General features: G+C 38.2%; 1 protein-coding gene across 1 annotated transcript in view; it reads right to left on the bottom strand.

Annotated features, from left to right (window-relative positions):
- Positions 1-15,053, bottom strand: part of LRPPRC (leucine rich pentatricopeptide repeat containing) — a 112,704-nt gene that overhangs the window by 20,397 nt on the left and 77,254 nt on the right. Inside the window, exons 28-30 of the mRNA XM_031007896.3 lie at positions 10,010-10,152; positions 9,779-9,887; positions 4,283-4,409 (exon numbers count right to left, since the gene is read on the bottom strand). Of these exons, the coding sequence (XP_030863756.1) occupies positions 4,283-4,409; positions 9,779-9,887; positions 10,010-10,152 (379 nt within the window). The remainder of the gene's footprint in view (positions 1-4,282; positions 4,410-9,778; positions 9,888-10,009; positions 10,153-15,053) is intronic.

Here is a 15,053-nt window from a genome sequence, read left to right as displayed (position 1 = left end):
CAAGAGGAACGACAGAAAATCAAGTGCAACTCTCAAAAGATAAAGTAGGGTTGTTGTTACATGATTCCTAAATTCCCTAAGAATATGGTTTAATGTTAGCAGAGATTTAAAAAAAGAGTTTATATCCCTTACTGCTCTTTGAATAAGTGGTTTCCCTCCCTTGAAAGAATTCACTACAGATAAATTATTTTGAAACATGAAGGAACTAAAAATGAAAGAAAGATGGCTTATCGAACATTTTTAAAAGTTACTATTACTTTAGAGGTTCCATGGCTTATTGGGAAGGTTAAATGACTTTGTAAATAAAATTGAAGAAATCTTATTAGAGGTCAAGTGTATCTGTAACACATTAAATGACGACAAAGGCAAAATAAAAATGATATTTTTTTTAATTCATAGGAAAACTATGGCCTTTTTTTTTTTCTCACTCTGTCACTCAGGCTGGAGTGCAGTGGCGCAATCTTGGCTCACTGCAACCTCCGCCTCCCAGGTTCAAGCCGTTCTCCTGCCTTGGCCTCCTGAGTAACTGGAATTACATACAAGCATGCACCACCACGCCTGACTAATTGTTCGTATTTTTAGTAGAGACAGGGTTTCACCAAGTTAGCCAGGCTGGTCTTGAACTCCTGACTGCAAGTGATCCACCTGCCTCTGTCTCCCAAAGTGCTGGGATTACAGCCATGAACCACTGAGCCACCATGCTCGGCCAAAACTATGGCTCTCAAGGTTGACCAAGTGACCTTATATAGGAAACTGTAAAAACAGATAGCTATTTATGGATCCAGAGTAAGACTGCCAGAATAATACTAGGGCGGTACCGCCACTTGCTACAGTAGCTCATTTGACCACCATATTGTAATAAAGTTGCCTATAAAAAAGCAGCAATTGTTTTTCACTCTGATCACTGACACAGAATGGGAATGGGAAGAGAGGACCTAGTTGGCAATAAACAGGAACCGAACCCACAAAGTATCTCTTGAAATATCTCAAGTAACATAGTTAGTTGGATAATTCGTAACTTGAACTTTCACTTCTGAATTTTCAGTCCAGCATTATTTTTAAAAGTACTCAACAATTTAACCCATGAAACAATTCTACATAGTTAGATATAACATTTTATTGGTTCAAGGGAGAGGACATGCATCCAAAGCCCAGACTGACTTCAGGCTTTGGATCTTGGGTTCTCTTGGGTGCACACAGACGCATGGAGGAAGGCAACTCCCAAATAACCTTGGTGGATAACACAGCTAAAAGAAAAGTCTCACTTGTATGTCAAACTCAGAAGCAGAGTATGATGGTAGACACCAAAGACCGGGAGGAGGGGAAATGAGGAGATAATGGTTAAAGTACAGAGTTTCAATTATGGAAGATAAGTAAGTTCTGGAGCTCTATACAGCATAGTGCTAACAGCTAACAATACTGTATTTATACTGAAAATTGCTAAGAGGATAGATCATAAGTGTTCTCTCTCACACACAAAACCCAATTAATAATAATAATAATAATATTGAGGGTGGGAAAAAACTCTGGAAGGGGAAGGATATGTTTGTGGCCTTGAAGTAGGCAATGGTTCCAAGGGTGTATACTTATCCCCAAACTCACTGAGATAGATACATTAAATATGTATCTTTTTACATGTCAATCATATCTCAGGAAGGCTTCATAAAGATCTAGAGAAGAAGGGAAGAAGATAAACCTATGTTTCACAGGTTGTAAATTTAAGGCAAATAGACGGTCATGCTTACAACTATCTTCCAGGTCAGCAGTTTCAACCTTGGTAGATCAAGATCCATGGGAGGATTATAGTAAGAAATGATGTTTTACATAGACAACCCAATCCACAGATACATACACACACGCATAACTGAAAGCAACTTTTCATGAAATAATATCTTTACTACAGGAAATACTTTGAAATAGTCTATACTATTTCACTGAAACAATGTTAGTTCTGTCCCACTTAATAGATGTCATGACCCACTAATTGGCTGCAATTGCAGTTTTGAAACTGCTCTAGACCAGTGGTCTTCAATGAGCAGCATGCACACTGCATGAACACTCCAGGGTAAGGCAAGGAAACCTTTACATCTCTCTCCCTTTTTTTTTTTTTTGAGACAGAGTCTTGCTCTGTCGCACAGGCTGGAATGTAGTGGCGCAATCTTGGGCTCACTGCAACCTCTGCCACCCAGGTTCAAGCGATTCTCCTGCCTCAGCCTCCTGAGTGGCTGGGATTACAGGTGCCCGCCACCACACACGGCTAATTTTTATATTTTTAGTAGAGACGGGGTTTCACCATGTTGGCCAGGCTGGTCTCGAACTCCTGACCTCAAGGTATCCTTCCGCCTTGGCCTCCCAAAGTGTTGGGATTACAGGCATGAGCCAACGTGCTGGGCTTAAATGTCTTTTTAAAAATTTCACCTTATGAAGATTTTCTATTTTGAGTATGTTTTACAATAATAGTTACACGTGATACATCAAGTACAATTTGTTATTAATCACATGCGATCAAAATGCTTAAGACATGATTCTTCAATCACTTGGGCTATGGAGTAAAATGTACATTCTCAGGCCCCACACCAAACTGGCTGAATCAGAATCTTTGTGGTGAGCTGAGAGGAATCTTCTTATGCTACCAGAGTAAGTATCACTGTTCTAGAACAAACCCAATGAAAATGAAAAAATAAATAAATAAAATTAAAATCTGTACTTTCAGGAAGCATTTCAGAGGTCTTTGTGACCAAACTCAAAATCTAATTTTTTTTAAGTTTTCTGTCTTTGCTTCTATCTCATCATTTAATCATACTTAATTCTCAACACAAAATGCTTCTCTTTCTTCTGGCTCTCCTTCATTATCATAGAGAGGGTTGGGATGGAGAGTTTCATAATTTTCTGAGAAAAGTAATTTTAGATGATCCACACCCTTGACCTAGTGGTTACAGACGACAGGATACTGCTCAATGTCAAATTCTCCAAGTCACTAATTAAGGGTATATCGAGTGTTCTAGATATATATATATATATATATATAATTTGATTAGGAATTGAGAAAACACACAAATGACACACAGAGTACATTAATAACCCAACAGTCCTAGTGCGACTCTTGTATCAAGACATACAAATGATGATTCAAGACAACACACATATACACACAGACAAGTACAGTCATACGGAACATGTTTTTCAACATTAAAACACAGACAGTAAATACGGCCCTATGATGCATAACTTTAGCAACACTAGGACACTGCCAGGTTTTCTTGTGATGTGAAAGGATGGCAGGCATCCATTTTCTCCTTAGGATTCTAATATTCTAAAAGTGCTGCGGACTTGAAATTTTTTTCAGATTATTCCTTTTCTTTTCTTGTTCTTCTTCTTTTTTTTTTTTTTTTTCTTTGGAGACAGGGTCTCGCTTTGTCACCCAGGCTGGAGTGCAGTTGAGCAATCTCAGCTCAACGCAACCTCCACCTCCTGGGTTCAAGTGATACTCCTGCCTCAGCCTTTTGAGTAGCTGGGATTACAGGCACATGCCACCACGCCCAGCTAATGTTTGTATTTTTAGTAGAGACGGGGTTTCACCATGTTGGCCAGGCTGGTCTTGAACTCCTCACCTCAGGTGATCCACCCACCTCGGCCTCCCAAACTTGTGGCATTATGGGCGTGAGCCACCGCGCCCAGTCAGATTTTTTTTTTAATCCAAAAACAACACGAAAGGAGGGGGAAACACAAATAAGATGTGTTCAGTACCTATGTTTTCTCTACTTCACTCTACCTTCTTCAACACATAGAAGAAATCTTTAATATTAAGTAATATTATCATACACTCATCATACGGAAGAAAAACTAAGGATCAGAGATAGCAGGTAATTTTCCCAAGGTCACAGAACTTTCAAGTAAGATTCAAATCTTAGTCTAAGTTCAAAGTCCATGGTGTCTTTGTTTTCTCAGGCTGCTCCCACCACAAAAGGTACATGGATTTAGATGTTGAACAAGTAACAGAACATAATAAAATTACTTTTCTGTGCATGGATATCTTAAATGAATTGTGATGGAATATAACTTAGTAAGCAAAATGTACTGCATTGTATATGGCCAGTAAAGGTGTTTTTTTTGAAGGTGAAAAAACCTGATAAAGTTAGTTAACCATTTCATATGATTTTTATGGGTAGCTGAGGCCAATCAAGCAATTTTACTACACAGCACATTACTATTATAATTATTGGCTAATGGTAGCCAATATTCTTTTTTAAACAAGAGGTTTAATAAATGGACTAACACTTACAATGCTTTCACTTCCATTGCTTGTGTAAAATAATCTTCTGACATCAGTAATTTAATGAGATTGCTGTAGGTTTCAGCATTAAACACAATGTTTTGCTCTTTTGCATTCAGGAAAATATCATATGCCCCTATGAGGGAAAACAGACAAAAAAAATGAGATGACATTATTCTGAAATACCAAAAGGGTGGAAAAAATCCTGAAACAAAGACCTAAACCCAAATATTTTTGCTTTTTAATACCAACCCACTGTTACCACTCTATAGAGAGACACACTGACATAATTCTTCAAATATTTTAAAGACAAAGCTACAGGTTTGGAAACTACACCTTAATCTGAATGGATGGTGCCTGAAGGGGTTTCCTCTTAAAATGATTTCTCATACCAGCTTTCTTAAGTTGATACATTATTTTCTTTATAATAAAAATGAGAAACAGCTCTTCTAAATTTATGAAAAGATGATACTAAAAAAGATTCATTTTAAAGCAATCTTTAATCTATAAGTGGGTGGTTACAATGGTTAACATTTCAGCACAATAGCACTAAAGAGAATATAGCCTATAATTCTAAAATTAGGAGATCACATTATTTGGCTACGACAGGACTTATACAAAAACATACAATTTTCAAATATACAGATATCTAACAAGTAAACTAAGCAACATTTGTTTGACTGATTAACAGTTTTATTTCACTTGTTCACAATAACTGTCAGTGAATGAAAAGATGTTACCAAAAGAGAAGTAACTACACTTTTCAGTCACTTATACTTTTCTGAAATAAAATTGCCTGGTTATAAACAGCCAACTGAAACTACAATCTACTCCCTTCTGTGGATAAACAAATCACAATAAAGATGGGGCATAAATGAACTATCACGTACGGCCTTCTACGAATATAGGGCTCAATGTAAGGAAATATAAAACTTCTAACTAAGACAGAACATGATATTATTTAATGTTCAGAAGAACATTTTAAGCTACTTTAGAAGTTTCTGAACAGGCGAAAATTGTTACGCTTCTATGTATGAGTTAGGGAATGTGTGCATTAGTCCCTTAATTAAACTTAAGTGGCACTGTCAAAGAAATATTTATCCCTTTAAGCTAAATTTGGAGAAAAAAATATATGGCAACATTTATATTTGCATCTTAAGGAGAACAGTTTGGGCAAGTGAAAGTAACAATGGCAGAGGTTTATCACATTTCAAGTCAGTCTTCCATAGAACAGTCCCTGTTAGTCATTAAATTTCCAAGTGCTTTACACTAGATTTGTATGGTTGTGAACAACTGTATATTCCAGGACACTGGCAAAAAACGGAAAATAAAAACACGCTAATATGCAAGAAGAAACTCCACTATCATTTACTGATTATTCCATCAGATACCTAGTCTATTCGGTGTATTTCACTTTTCTGAAACGGGAGAAAATAAAGACATATCTTCATTTGAGTACCAGTATCAATGCATCACAAATTTAAGACTTTTATTTACTTATTAAAGTCACAGAATGGCTTTGCTAAATAAAATATTTAAACCATGACACACAATAAGATGACTGCAATAAAATCTGCCATTCAATACCCAATGCTTTTTAGGGGGCTAAAAACTTAAGATGTAATGCAATTATTGTCAACTTCCTAACAATCGTATATAATATTTCACTTGTTTGGAAACTCTTGTTGTTTTCTAAAACTGTGGTCTTCACATTAACTTGGTGTGGCTGTGTAATTAGTCCCTGTTAGTTTTTTTTTAATTAGCATTTTAATATACCAAACCCATTCACCGCACGTTTGTTTCCAATGTGACAATCACGATATACCTTTAAGTAGACTGAACTACCAGAAAAATGTTAATGTAAGCATTCAATTTTCAAAGCATTCATATTTTACTAAACATTCGAATCCTGAGATATACAAAAAAAGAAACAGGAAACTCTAAAGAGTTATGGCCAGACACAGTGGCTCATGCCTGTAATCCCAGCACTTTGGGAGGCCAAAGTAGGAGGATCACTTGAGGTTGGGAGTTCGACACCAGCCTGGACAACATAGTGAAACGCGGTCTATACCAAAAATACAAAAATTAGCTGGGGGTGGTGGGGGGTGCCTGTAATCCCAGCTACTTGGGAGGCTGAGGCTGGAGAATCGCTTGAACCCAGGAGGCAGAGGCTGCAGTGAGCTGAGATTTGCGCCACCGCACTCCATCCTGGGTGATAGAGCAACATTCTGCCTCAAAAAAAAAAGAGAAGAAAAGAATTAACAGGATGAAACCAATTAGATAAATGAAAATTCCAGAATAGAGGTAGCTCCACATTTATAATACACACTGCATTGTATTTAATTATTTAACTACTTAAATGTTTTCACTTAAACTGTACACTAACCATACATTCATTTTAGTCATTTAGCTAAATCAAAGCTTCACCAGAGGACGAGTGTGGTGGTGGTTCATGCCTATAATCCCAGCACTTTGGGAGGCTCAGGTGGGCGATCACTTGAGGTCAGGAGTTTGACACCAGCCTGGCCAACATGGTGAAACCCTGTCTGTACTAAAAATACAAAAAAAAAAAAAATTAGTCAGGCATGGTGGTGGGTGCCTATAATCCCAGCTACTTGGGAGGCAGGAGAATCACTTGAGTCCAGAAGGCAGAGGTTGCGCCACTGCGCTCCGGCCTGGGCAACAGAACGAGACTCTCTCTCTCTCTCTCTCTCTCTCTCTCTCTCTCTCACACACACACACACACACACACACACACACAAAAGTTCATCAGAACATTTACATAGTATTAATCAAGCTTAATTTTATACTTCGCTTTCAAAGATGCATAGTGTGTACTCAAAGACATATAGACTGAATATGCAGCAAAGGAAAATGCCTCAGAATGGGCCGGGCATGGTGGCTCACGCCTGTAATCCCAGCAACTTCGGGAGGCCAAGGCGGGCAGATCACGAAGTCAGGAATTTGAGACCAGCCTGGCCAATATGGGGAAACCCTGTCTCTACTAAAAATACAAAAACTAGCCGGGCGTGGTGGTGTGCGCCTGTAGTCCCAGCTACTTGAGAGGCTGAGACAGGAGAATCACTTGAACCCGGGAAGTGGAGGTTGCAGTGAGAATGCACCACTGCTCTCCACCCTGGGTGACAGAGCAAGACTCCTTCTCAAAAGAAAATGACTCAGAATGAATACTAAGTTATACTATAGGTAACTGAGGAGGCATAAGAACTTATTTTTACTTCATACATTTTACATCAATGCCACAAAATTTCTTTCTTTCTCTTTTTGAGATAGGATCTCACTCAATCACCCAGGTGCGATCATGGCTCAATGCAGCTTCAACCTCCGGCTCAGCTGATCCTCTCACCTCAACCTCCTGAGTAGCTGGGACTATAGTCCTGTGCCACCAAGCCAGGCTAATTTGGGTATTTTCTGTAGAGATGGGATACCACTAACTTGCCAGGCAGGTCTCAAACTCCTGGACTCAAGTGATCTGCCCACCTTGGCCTCCCAAGTAAGTTGTTGGGATTATAGGCATGAGCCTGCAAGCCTGGCCAAACCTTCTAGTTAAGTTAGGAAATTAAGAAGTTCTATAAATTTCTAAATTGATTCCTTTCCAATAAACCTCAAAACTATCAATACTAAAATAAAAAAATTCTCGTGTTTATTTCCTTAATGGTAAACTATCATAAACCATCCTTGAAATCCACCCCAAAACTGAAGGAATCATTCTATGGAAAGCCAGAATGAAAAGAAATTAACAAAAGTAAAGAAAATAAGAGTAATATATGATTCTGGAACAGTATAAGAAGTCTAAGTAAAAACATAAAATTCTACTTACAAGCTCATAACAGAGGGTTAAAGATGGTCATAAAAAATTTAAAGTAGGCATAATAGAGGTGAAGATGTCTTCAGGAAAGTTTAATACTAGAGAAAGGGAAAGAGTCAAGAAACAGACCTCTAACCTTGAGATATTGCTGGATCACTTCAACACATACTAGTATAGTAATTAATGCCTTAATCATTTTTTGCTTTCAAGTAAGTTATAATATGTGCCACAAAAAGTTATTTTCAAAAAATACTTTTAATAAAAATGTATGCCAATAATAGCATTTATTACGAAAAATTTCATATGTACAGAAAAGTATGAAGAATAGTACAGGTTGGGGGTGGTGGCTCATACCAGCAATCCCAACACTTCGTGAGGCCGAGGTGGGAGGACCACTTGAGCTCAGGAGTTTAAGACCAGCCCGGGCAACATAGCGAGACCTTGTCACTACAAAAATTGGCTGAGTGTGGTGGTGTGTGCCTATGGTCCCAGCTACTTGGGAAGCTGAGGTAGGATAACTGCTTGAGCCCAGGAGGCGGGGGCTGCAATGAACCATGATTGCACCACTGCACTCCAGTCTGGGTGACAGAGTGAGACCTGTCTCCGGGGAAAAAAAAAAAAAAGAATAGTATAATGAACCTCACCTTCCATATACCCATCACTTATATCTAACAATTAACATCTTAACAGATCTGCTTTTTTTTTTTTTGAGACGGAGTCTTACTCTGTTGCTAGTCTGGAGTGCAGTGGTGCGATCTCGGCTCACTACAACCTCCATCTCCCAGGTTCAGGTGATTCTCCGGCCTCATCCTCCCGAGTAGCTGCGACGACAGGCATGCACCAACATGCCCGGCTAATTTTGGTATTTCTAGTAGAGATGGGGTTTCACCATGTTGGCCAGGATGGTCTCCATCTCTTGACTTCGTGATCTGCCAGCTCTGGGAGGCTGAAGCCTCCCAAAGTGCTGGGATTACAGGCGTGAGCCACAATGCCTGGCCTGCTTTGTTTTTTATAGCTTAAGCATTTTTAAATAAATTATAGAAATTTTGACTTTTTTCATCCCTCAATAACTCATGTGGATCTCCAAATTTCAGAACATTTCCCTATAAGTAAATCATAATACCATTATCACATCTAATAAAAATAAGAGTAATTCCGGCCAGGCACGGTGGCTGATGCCTATAATCCCAGCACTTTGGGAGGCCGAGGTGGGCAGATCACGAGGTCAGGAGATCGAAACCATCCTGGCTAACATAGTGAAGCCCCGTCTCTACTACAAATATAAAAAATCAGCCAGGCGTGGGGGCGGACGACTGTAGTCCCAGCGAGTACTCGGGAGTCTGAGGCAGGAAAATGGCGTGAACCCAGAAGGCGGAGCTTGCAGTGAGCTGAGATCAGGCTACTACACTCCAGCCTGGGCGACAGAGTGAGACTTCTTCTCAAAAAAAATAATAAAAAGAGTAATTCCTTAATATTATCTACCACTCAGTCAATAGTTAAATTTTCCCAACTGCCCCAAAATGTTTTCGTTAAAGTATGGAAGCAGACAAGAAATATGTAAAATTTAAGTCCTATCTCTATCCTAGAGCACTTCTAATTGGTTGGGCTTACACTCCACACTGCTATTAGAAAGAAGACCACCCCCCCACACACACACCCCCATACCCGTATGTGCTTGCCTTTTTTTTGGTTCAATCGGCAGGCAATCAATATATCTTTCTGGAAATCAGGTTCTGTGGTTGAGGCTGATGAAGAATTCAGGGAATGTTTTTCATCTTCATACCACAACTTTAAAACAAAATTATTCTGTTAAATAAAAACTGGTAATCTTTTCAATATAAAAGTAGGCTAATCTATAACCTAATTATACTGACAACAAAATCTGTTACGATTATGCCAAAAACAATTACCTCAGGTACGTCAAACGGAACTTCCTGGTTACCCTCTCTAAGGATTTCTGCTAATAATCTTAATGTCTTTTCACGAGGAATAACATTTTCTTCTTGGATTTTATTCCAGACAGCATCAGCTCTTTGCCAGTCACCGTTTATTTCTGTAGAATTTGATTAAGAAGAAATTAATCAATAAATATGCTAAACAGAATACACAAAAATATTTAGAACTTTTTCTTATTTGATGTTGAAGAAAGCATTATTCCAAATGCTGCCTTTAGGGAAAGGAACCAAAAGTGACCGTGACCCGAAGTTGAGAAGGGAACTTTTCTCTGTACTTCTGAATTACAAACCAAAAATACCCTACCTATTAAAAAGCAATAAAAAGAAGCCCCCATCACACTTTATTAAACACTTCCAATCATGTTGATAAAAATTTGTCTTTTTAATATTACTGAGAAAGTGCCTACTGCTGAAATCAAAATCAGAAACAGGTAACAATTCAACTATGACCTTTAGCGTTCCAAAGATCCTGGAGAGAGAGAGATATATATATATATACATATATATACACATATATATATATATGCAATATACATATATCTGTGATTGTATGTGGTGCATACAGTATACATATATCTATGATCTTTGCAAAGGCTACAGGTACTGGTCCGTGGTCTGTTAGGAACCGGGAAGCACAGCAGAATGTGTATGGTGGGTGGGCAAGTGAGCATTACCCGCTGAGCTCCACCTCCTGTCAGATCAGCGGCAGCATTAGATTCTCATAGGAGTGCCAACTCTACTGTGAACTGCGCATGTGAGGGATCTACGTTGTGAACTCCTTATGAGAATCTAACTAATGCCTGATGATCTGAGGTGGAACAGTTTCATCCCCAAACCATCCCCGTCCCCCACCACAACCTGGTCTGTGTAAAAATTGTCTTCCATGAAACCAGTCCCTGGTACCAAAAAGGTTGGGGGCTGCTGCCGTATAGTACACAGCTGTGGTGTGTACTAAAATGACTGAAAGTGTGTAATTCTCTTTAAAAGTGACAAATCTACAAACCTTTTCACTTAGTTGAATAGAGAATTGTCTATGTTTCTTTTGTTGACATGAAGAGTTTCTATGACCCTGTGTGATACATGGAATCTTCTTAGATTTCTTATCTCAAATGATAATGTTATCAGACTATTACAAGGGCTGGGAAGGAAATAGGCAGATCCCTTCATATTGAAAAGCCCATTTCCTTTCATGTGGTAATCTAGTCTTTACAAATAGCAAAAACTCCAGAATCAAAACTTTGTTTCTAGAAATTCTCATGGTTGGAAGAGGAAAGATCAAGTCATTTAATATAATAAATTAATTTCTGCTTGTGAAAAACTGGGGCAAGATATGAAAAATGTCACATGACACTAAGTGTAATACAATTATTAAATGCACAGAAAAACTGCTTTAGATGTCTTTTTTTTTAATTTGCTAGTATGTATAAGAAATATCTGGACTGTGTGGCGTCCAGCTCTAGGAAGGAGGGGTTTATTTTACAGCACAAATGTTCCAAACAACATGAATACATTTGTTCCTCAGCATTTTAGAGGAAAAATACTAAAAACACATAGGATTTTCCTAGATTATTCTCCCCAAAACCAAAAAGTTAAGTTTTTTGATAACTAATGACTCCTAAAAGTAAAAAATTCAAAGAACAAAAAACAAAGCATACTCATTCTTCATGGGAAATCAGCAATTAAAAAGAAAAAAAAAAAAACTTGGAGAAATTCCCCTGGGTCACACAGATTGCAGCCTATATATTTTTTTTGAGATGGAGTCTTGCTCTGTTGCCCAGGCTGGAGTACAGTGGCCCGATCTCAGTTCAGTGTAACCTCCGCCTCCAGGGTTCAAGCAATTCTCCTGCCTCAGACTCCCGAGTAGCTGAGATTACAGGTGCGCGCCAGCACACCCCACTAATTTTTGTATTTTCAGTAGAGACAGGGTTTCACCATGTTGGCCAGGCTGGTCTTGAACTCCTGACCTCAAGCAATTCACTGGCCTTGGCCTCCCAAAGTGCTGGGATTATAGGTGTGAGCCACCTTGCCCGGCTGCAGCCTAAACTTTCATACAGATTACATCGCAAGGAGGCCCAGATGGCAGAAATTAACCTAAAGTGCAGAGTGATTTTATACATATACTGATAAAATTAGCCCAACTAATATAAAAGCCTTACATTTACAACCAACTTTCAAAACAAGACTCTCATTAACTAATTACGCTTTTTCTTCATTAAAATGTTATTGTGTAATATAAAATTCAAGTATTTCAAGTATGTGAAAGTATAAAACTTATTTGATTTAAAAAAAAAAAAAAATCCAAGCTTCTGAATCTTTATTCTGCAGTGGAGCACTTCTGTTGACTGCCAAAAGGTCCTTGTGGACTGTGGGAAGACAGGGAAGGTTTCCAACAGCTAGACACAATACTGCTAAGGACCTTTAAAAAGGGATTAGTTATTCTAAACAATAAAAAGGTGGGTGGATAATCTACAACTCCGTGCCTTTAGGCTGCAAGAATTCTGGGAACATAATTTTCTTTGTTTAAAAAAAGCACAAATTATATAAAAAGCTTCTACTTTGGGAAGACAAGGATATTACAGAGATGCACCTATTAAAATAAAACTTGTGGGCAGGTGCAGTGGCTGTCTGTAATCCCAGCACTTTGGGAAGACAAGGTAGGCAGATTAGTTGAGGCCAGGAGTTTGAGACCAGCCTGGACAACATGGTGAAACCCCATCTCTACTAAAAATACAAAAATTAGCCAGGTGTGGTGGTGCATGTCTATAATCCCAACTACTGGGGTGGCTGAGGCAGGAGAATCGCTTGAACTTGGGAGGTGGAGGTTACAGTGAGCTGAGATCGGGCCACTGCACTCCAGCCTGGGCGAGATGTGAACACTAAAACAAATAAGGACTAAAATAAAACACAAATACATGTTAAGAACCCATAAATTCATTTTTTAAAAAAGTCATTCATCAACTTCAGAGGTTTTAAGGATACCAGCAGTTAAGATTCGTATTAAAAGGGAGAAAAAGCAAGTATTTTTCTTGTGAATTTATTTCATATTGTTAAGTAAAACAAAAAGAAGCCACAATGTAGAAATGTAGAATGTGAAACAAGTAAAGTATAAAACAATCAAAACAGGATATAAAAGAATCAAAATAATAGGTACATACATAAAAAATACATGGATATAAAGGTAGAGAGAGGGCAATGTACAGAGAAGACATGGAAAGGATGGCCAATTCACAAAGTTACGTCTGAGATAAGCGGTTAGGGGGTGGCGGTGGACACAATGACATTTTCATAGTTAGCTAGTATAGTATTACATTGTTTGAATCTTTAGTAATCAGAATATGTCCATTTCACTTGTGTAATAATGGAGGAGGAAAAGGCCATACAATATGAAAAGAAATGTAAATGGCTATACATACTTGAAGAAATAATATATAAATCATTACTGAGATGGAATAAATGCTGAGGTTATACATACTTTTTAAATAGATTCAAAGAATTGTATTGCAAAATTACAAATGTAAGGCAGTTTGACTCTTGAATAGACTACTATACAAAGAAACTAATTTCTACTTTCTATCTGTAAAGAAGTGTTCAGAACATAAGAAAATGTTTGTCATATAGAAATAATAGAAAATTCCTTAAGCAAGTGAGGAAGTCATTTCATTCATGTAATTAATGTTTGTTATAGGTTCTAGAAGCTAATTTTCCAACACTGTCACAATGAAAGGTCACAATATATTGGGAAGGATAGAAATGAAGTTTGAATTGTGACAAAATTTTGTAACAGATCATGTTATATTGAGTCCATAGAAAATGAAAGCAGTTTTATATTAATAAAAGCTAGTATTTAAATGTATGTAAGACTTATGCAGTTCCATGGGTGCTGGCTGAGCTACATATCTTTGTTTTGTGCATGTTTCTGTATTATGTTATGATTTACAACAAAATTAAGTGTGTATTAAGTATGTGAAAGGAACTGTTTTAAAATAAACGACGGAAAGTTGCTTTTCAACAAATATCCAAAAATAACTACTAATCCAATCTCTTTCAAGGGCTAAAATCACATCCTAAGAAAGAAATCCACAATGCAAAATATGGATTTTTAAAAAGTATGAGGCCGAGGCAGGTGGATCACAAGGTCAGGAGTTCGAGACCACCCTGGCTAACACAGTGAATGAAACCCTGTCTCTACTAAAAATACAAAAAATTAGCCAGGTGTGGTGGCGGGCGCCTGTAGTCCCAGCTACTGGGAAGGCTGAGGCAAGAGAATGGCGTGAACCCGGGAGGCGGAGCTTGCAGTGAGCACCACTCACTCCAGCCTGGGCAATACAGCAAGACCCAATTCATATCTTATGTTCCATTTCAAAGCAACTGAGTCCATATAACAATATTTAAATAGTGGCCCAAGTCTGAAGGCAAAATGTAGAAGGGGATAGCTTGCTTTTTCTTCAGAAAGGAAAGGATTAGGGCTATCATAACCAGATTATCCATTTATAACACAGCAGAAGGTAGGAAGTATACAAATGTGGTTAAAAAGAATATATACTTCTCTATAGGATTCCACTGGCTTCCAGCCTCCTAAGAAGCTAACCACACTCTGCCAACCTCCTCAACCTATTGACTCAAATACAATGCAAGAAGGAATTGGAGACAGGTGTCCAATAGGACACATAGAGGAAATTAAGGACAAGAAAATAGTATTAAACTCAGAGACCATATATCCCTAATGGAAATTTTAAGATGAAGCTAAATGTTGTATATTTTTTTGTTTCTTTAAAAAAAAAAAAAAAAAATGCCAGGCACAGTGGCTCATGCCTGTAATCCCAGCACTGTGGAAGGCTGCGGCAGGAAGGCTGCTTGAGCTCAGGAGTTCAGGACCATCCTGGGCAACATAGTGGGACCCCGTCTCCACAAAAAGTAAAAAAAAAAAAAAAATTCTTAGCAAGGTGTGGTGGCACATGCCTGTAGTCCCAACTACTTGAGAGGCTGAGGTGGGAGGATT

The sequence above is a fragment of the Gorilla gorilla genome, chromosome 12, assembly GCF_029281585.2.
Source record: "Gorilla gorilla gorilla isolate KB3781 chromosome 12, NHGRI_mGorGor1-v2.1_pri, whole genome shotgun sequence".
NCBI classification, from domain to species: domain Eukaryota; kingdom Metazoa; phylum Chordata; class Mammalia; order Primates; family Hominidae; genus Gorilla; species Gorilla gorilla.
Note: the sequence above shows the minus strand (reverse complement) of the source record. Positions and strands in the feature narration are given on the sequence as shown.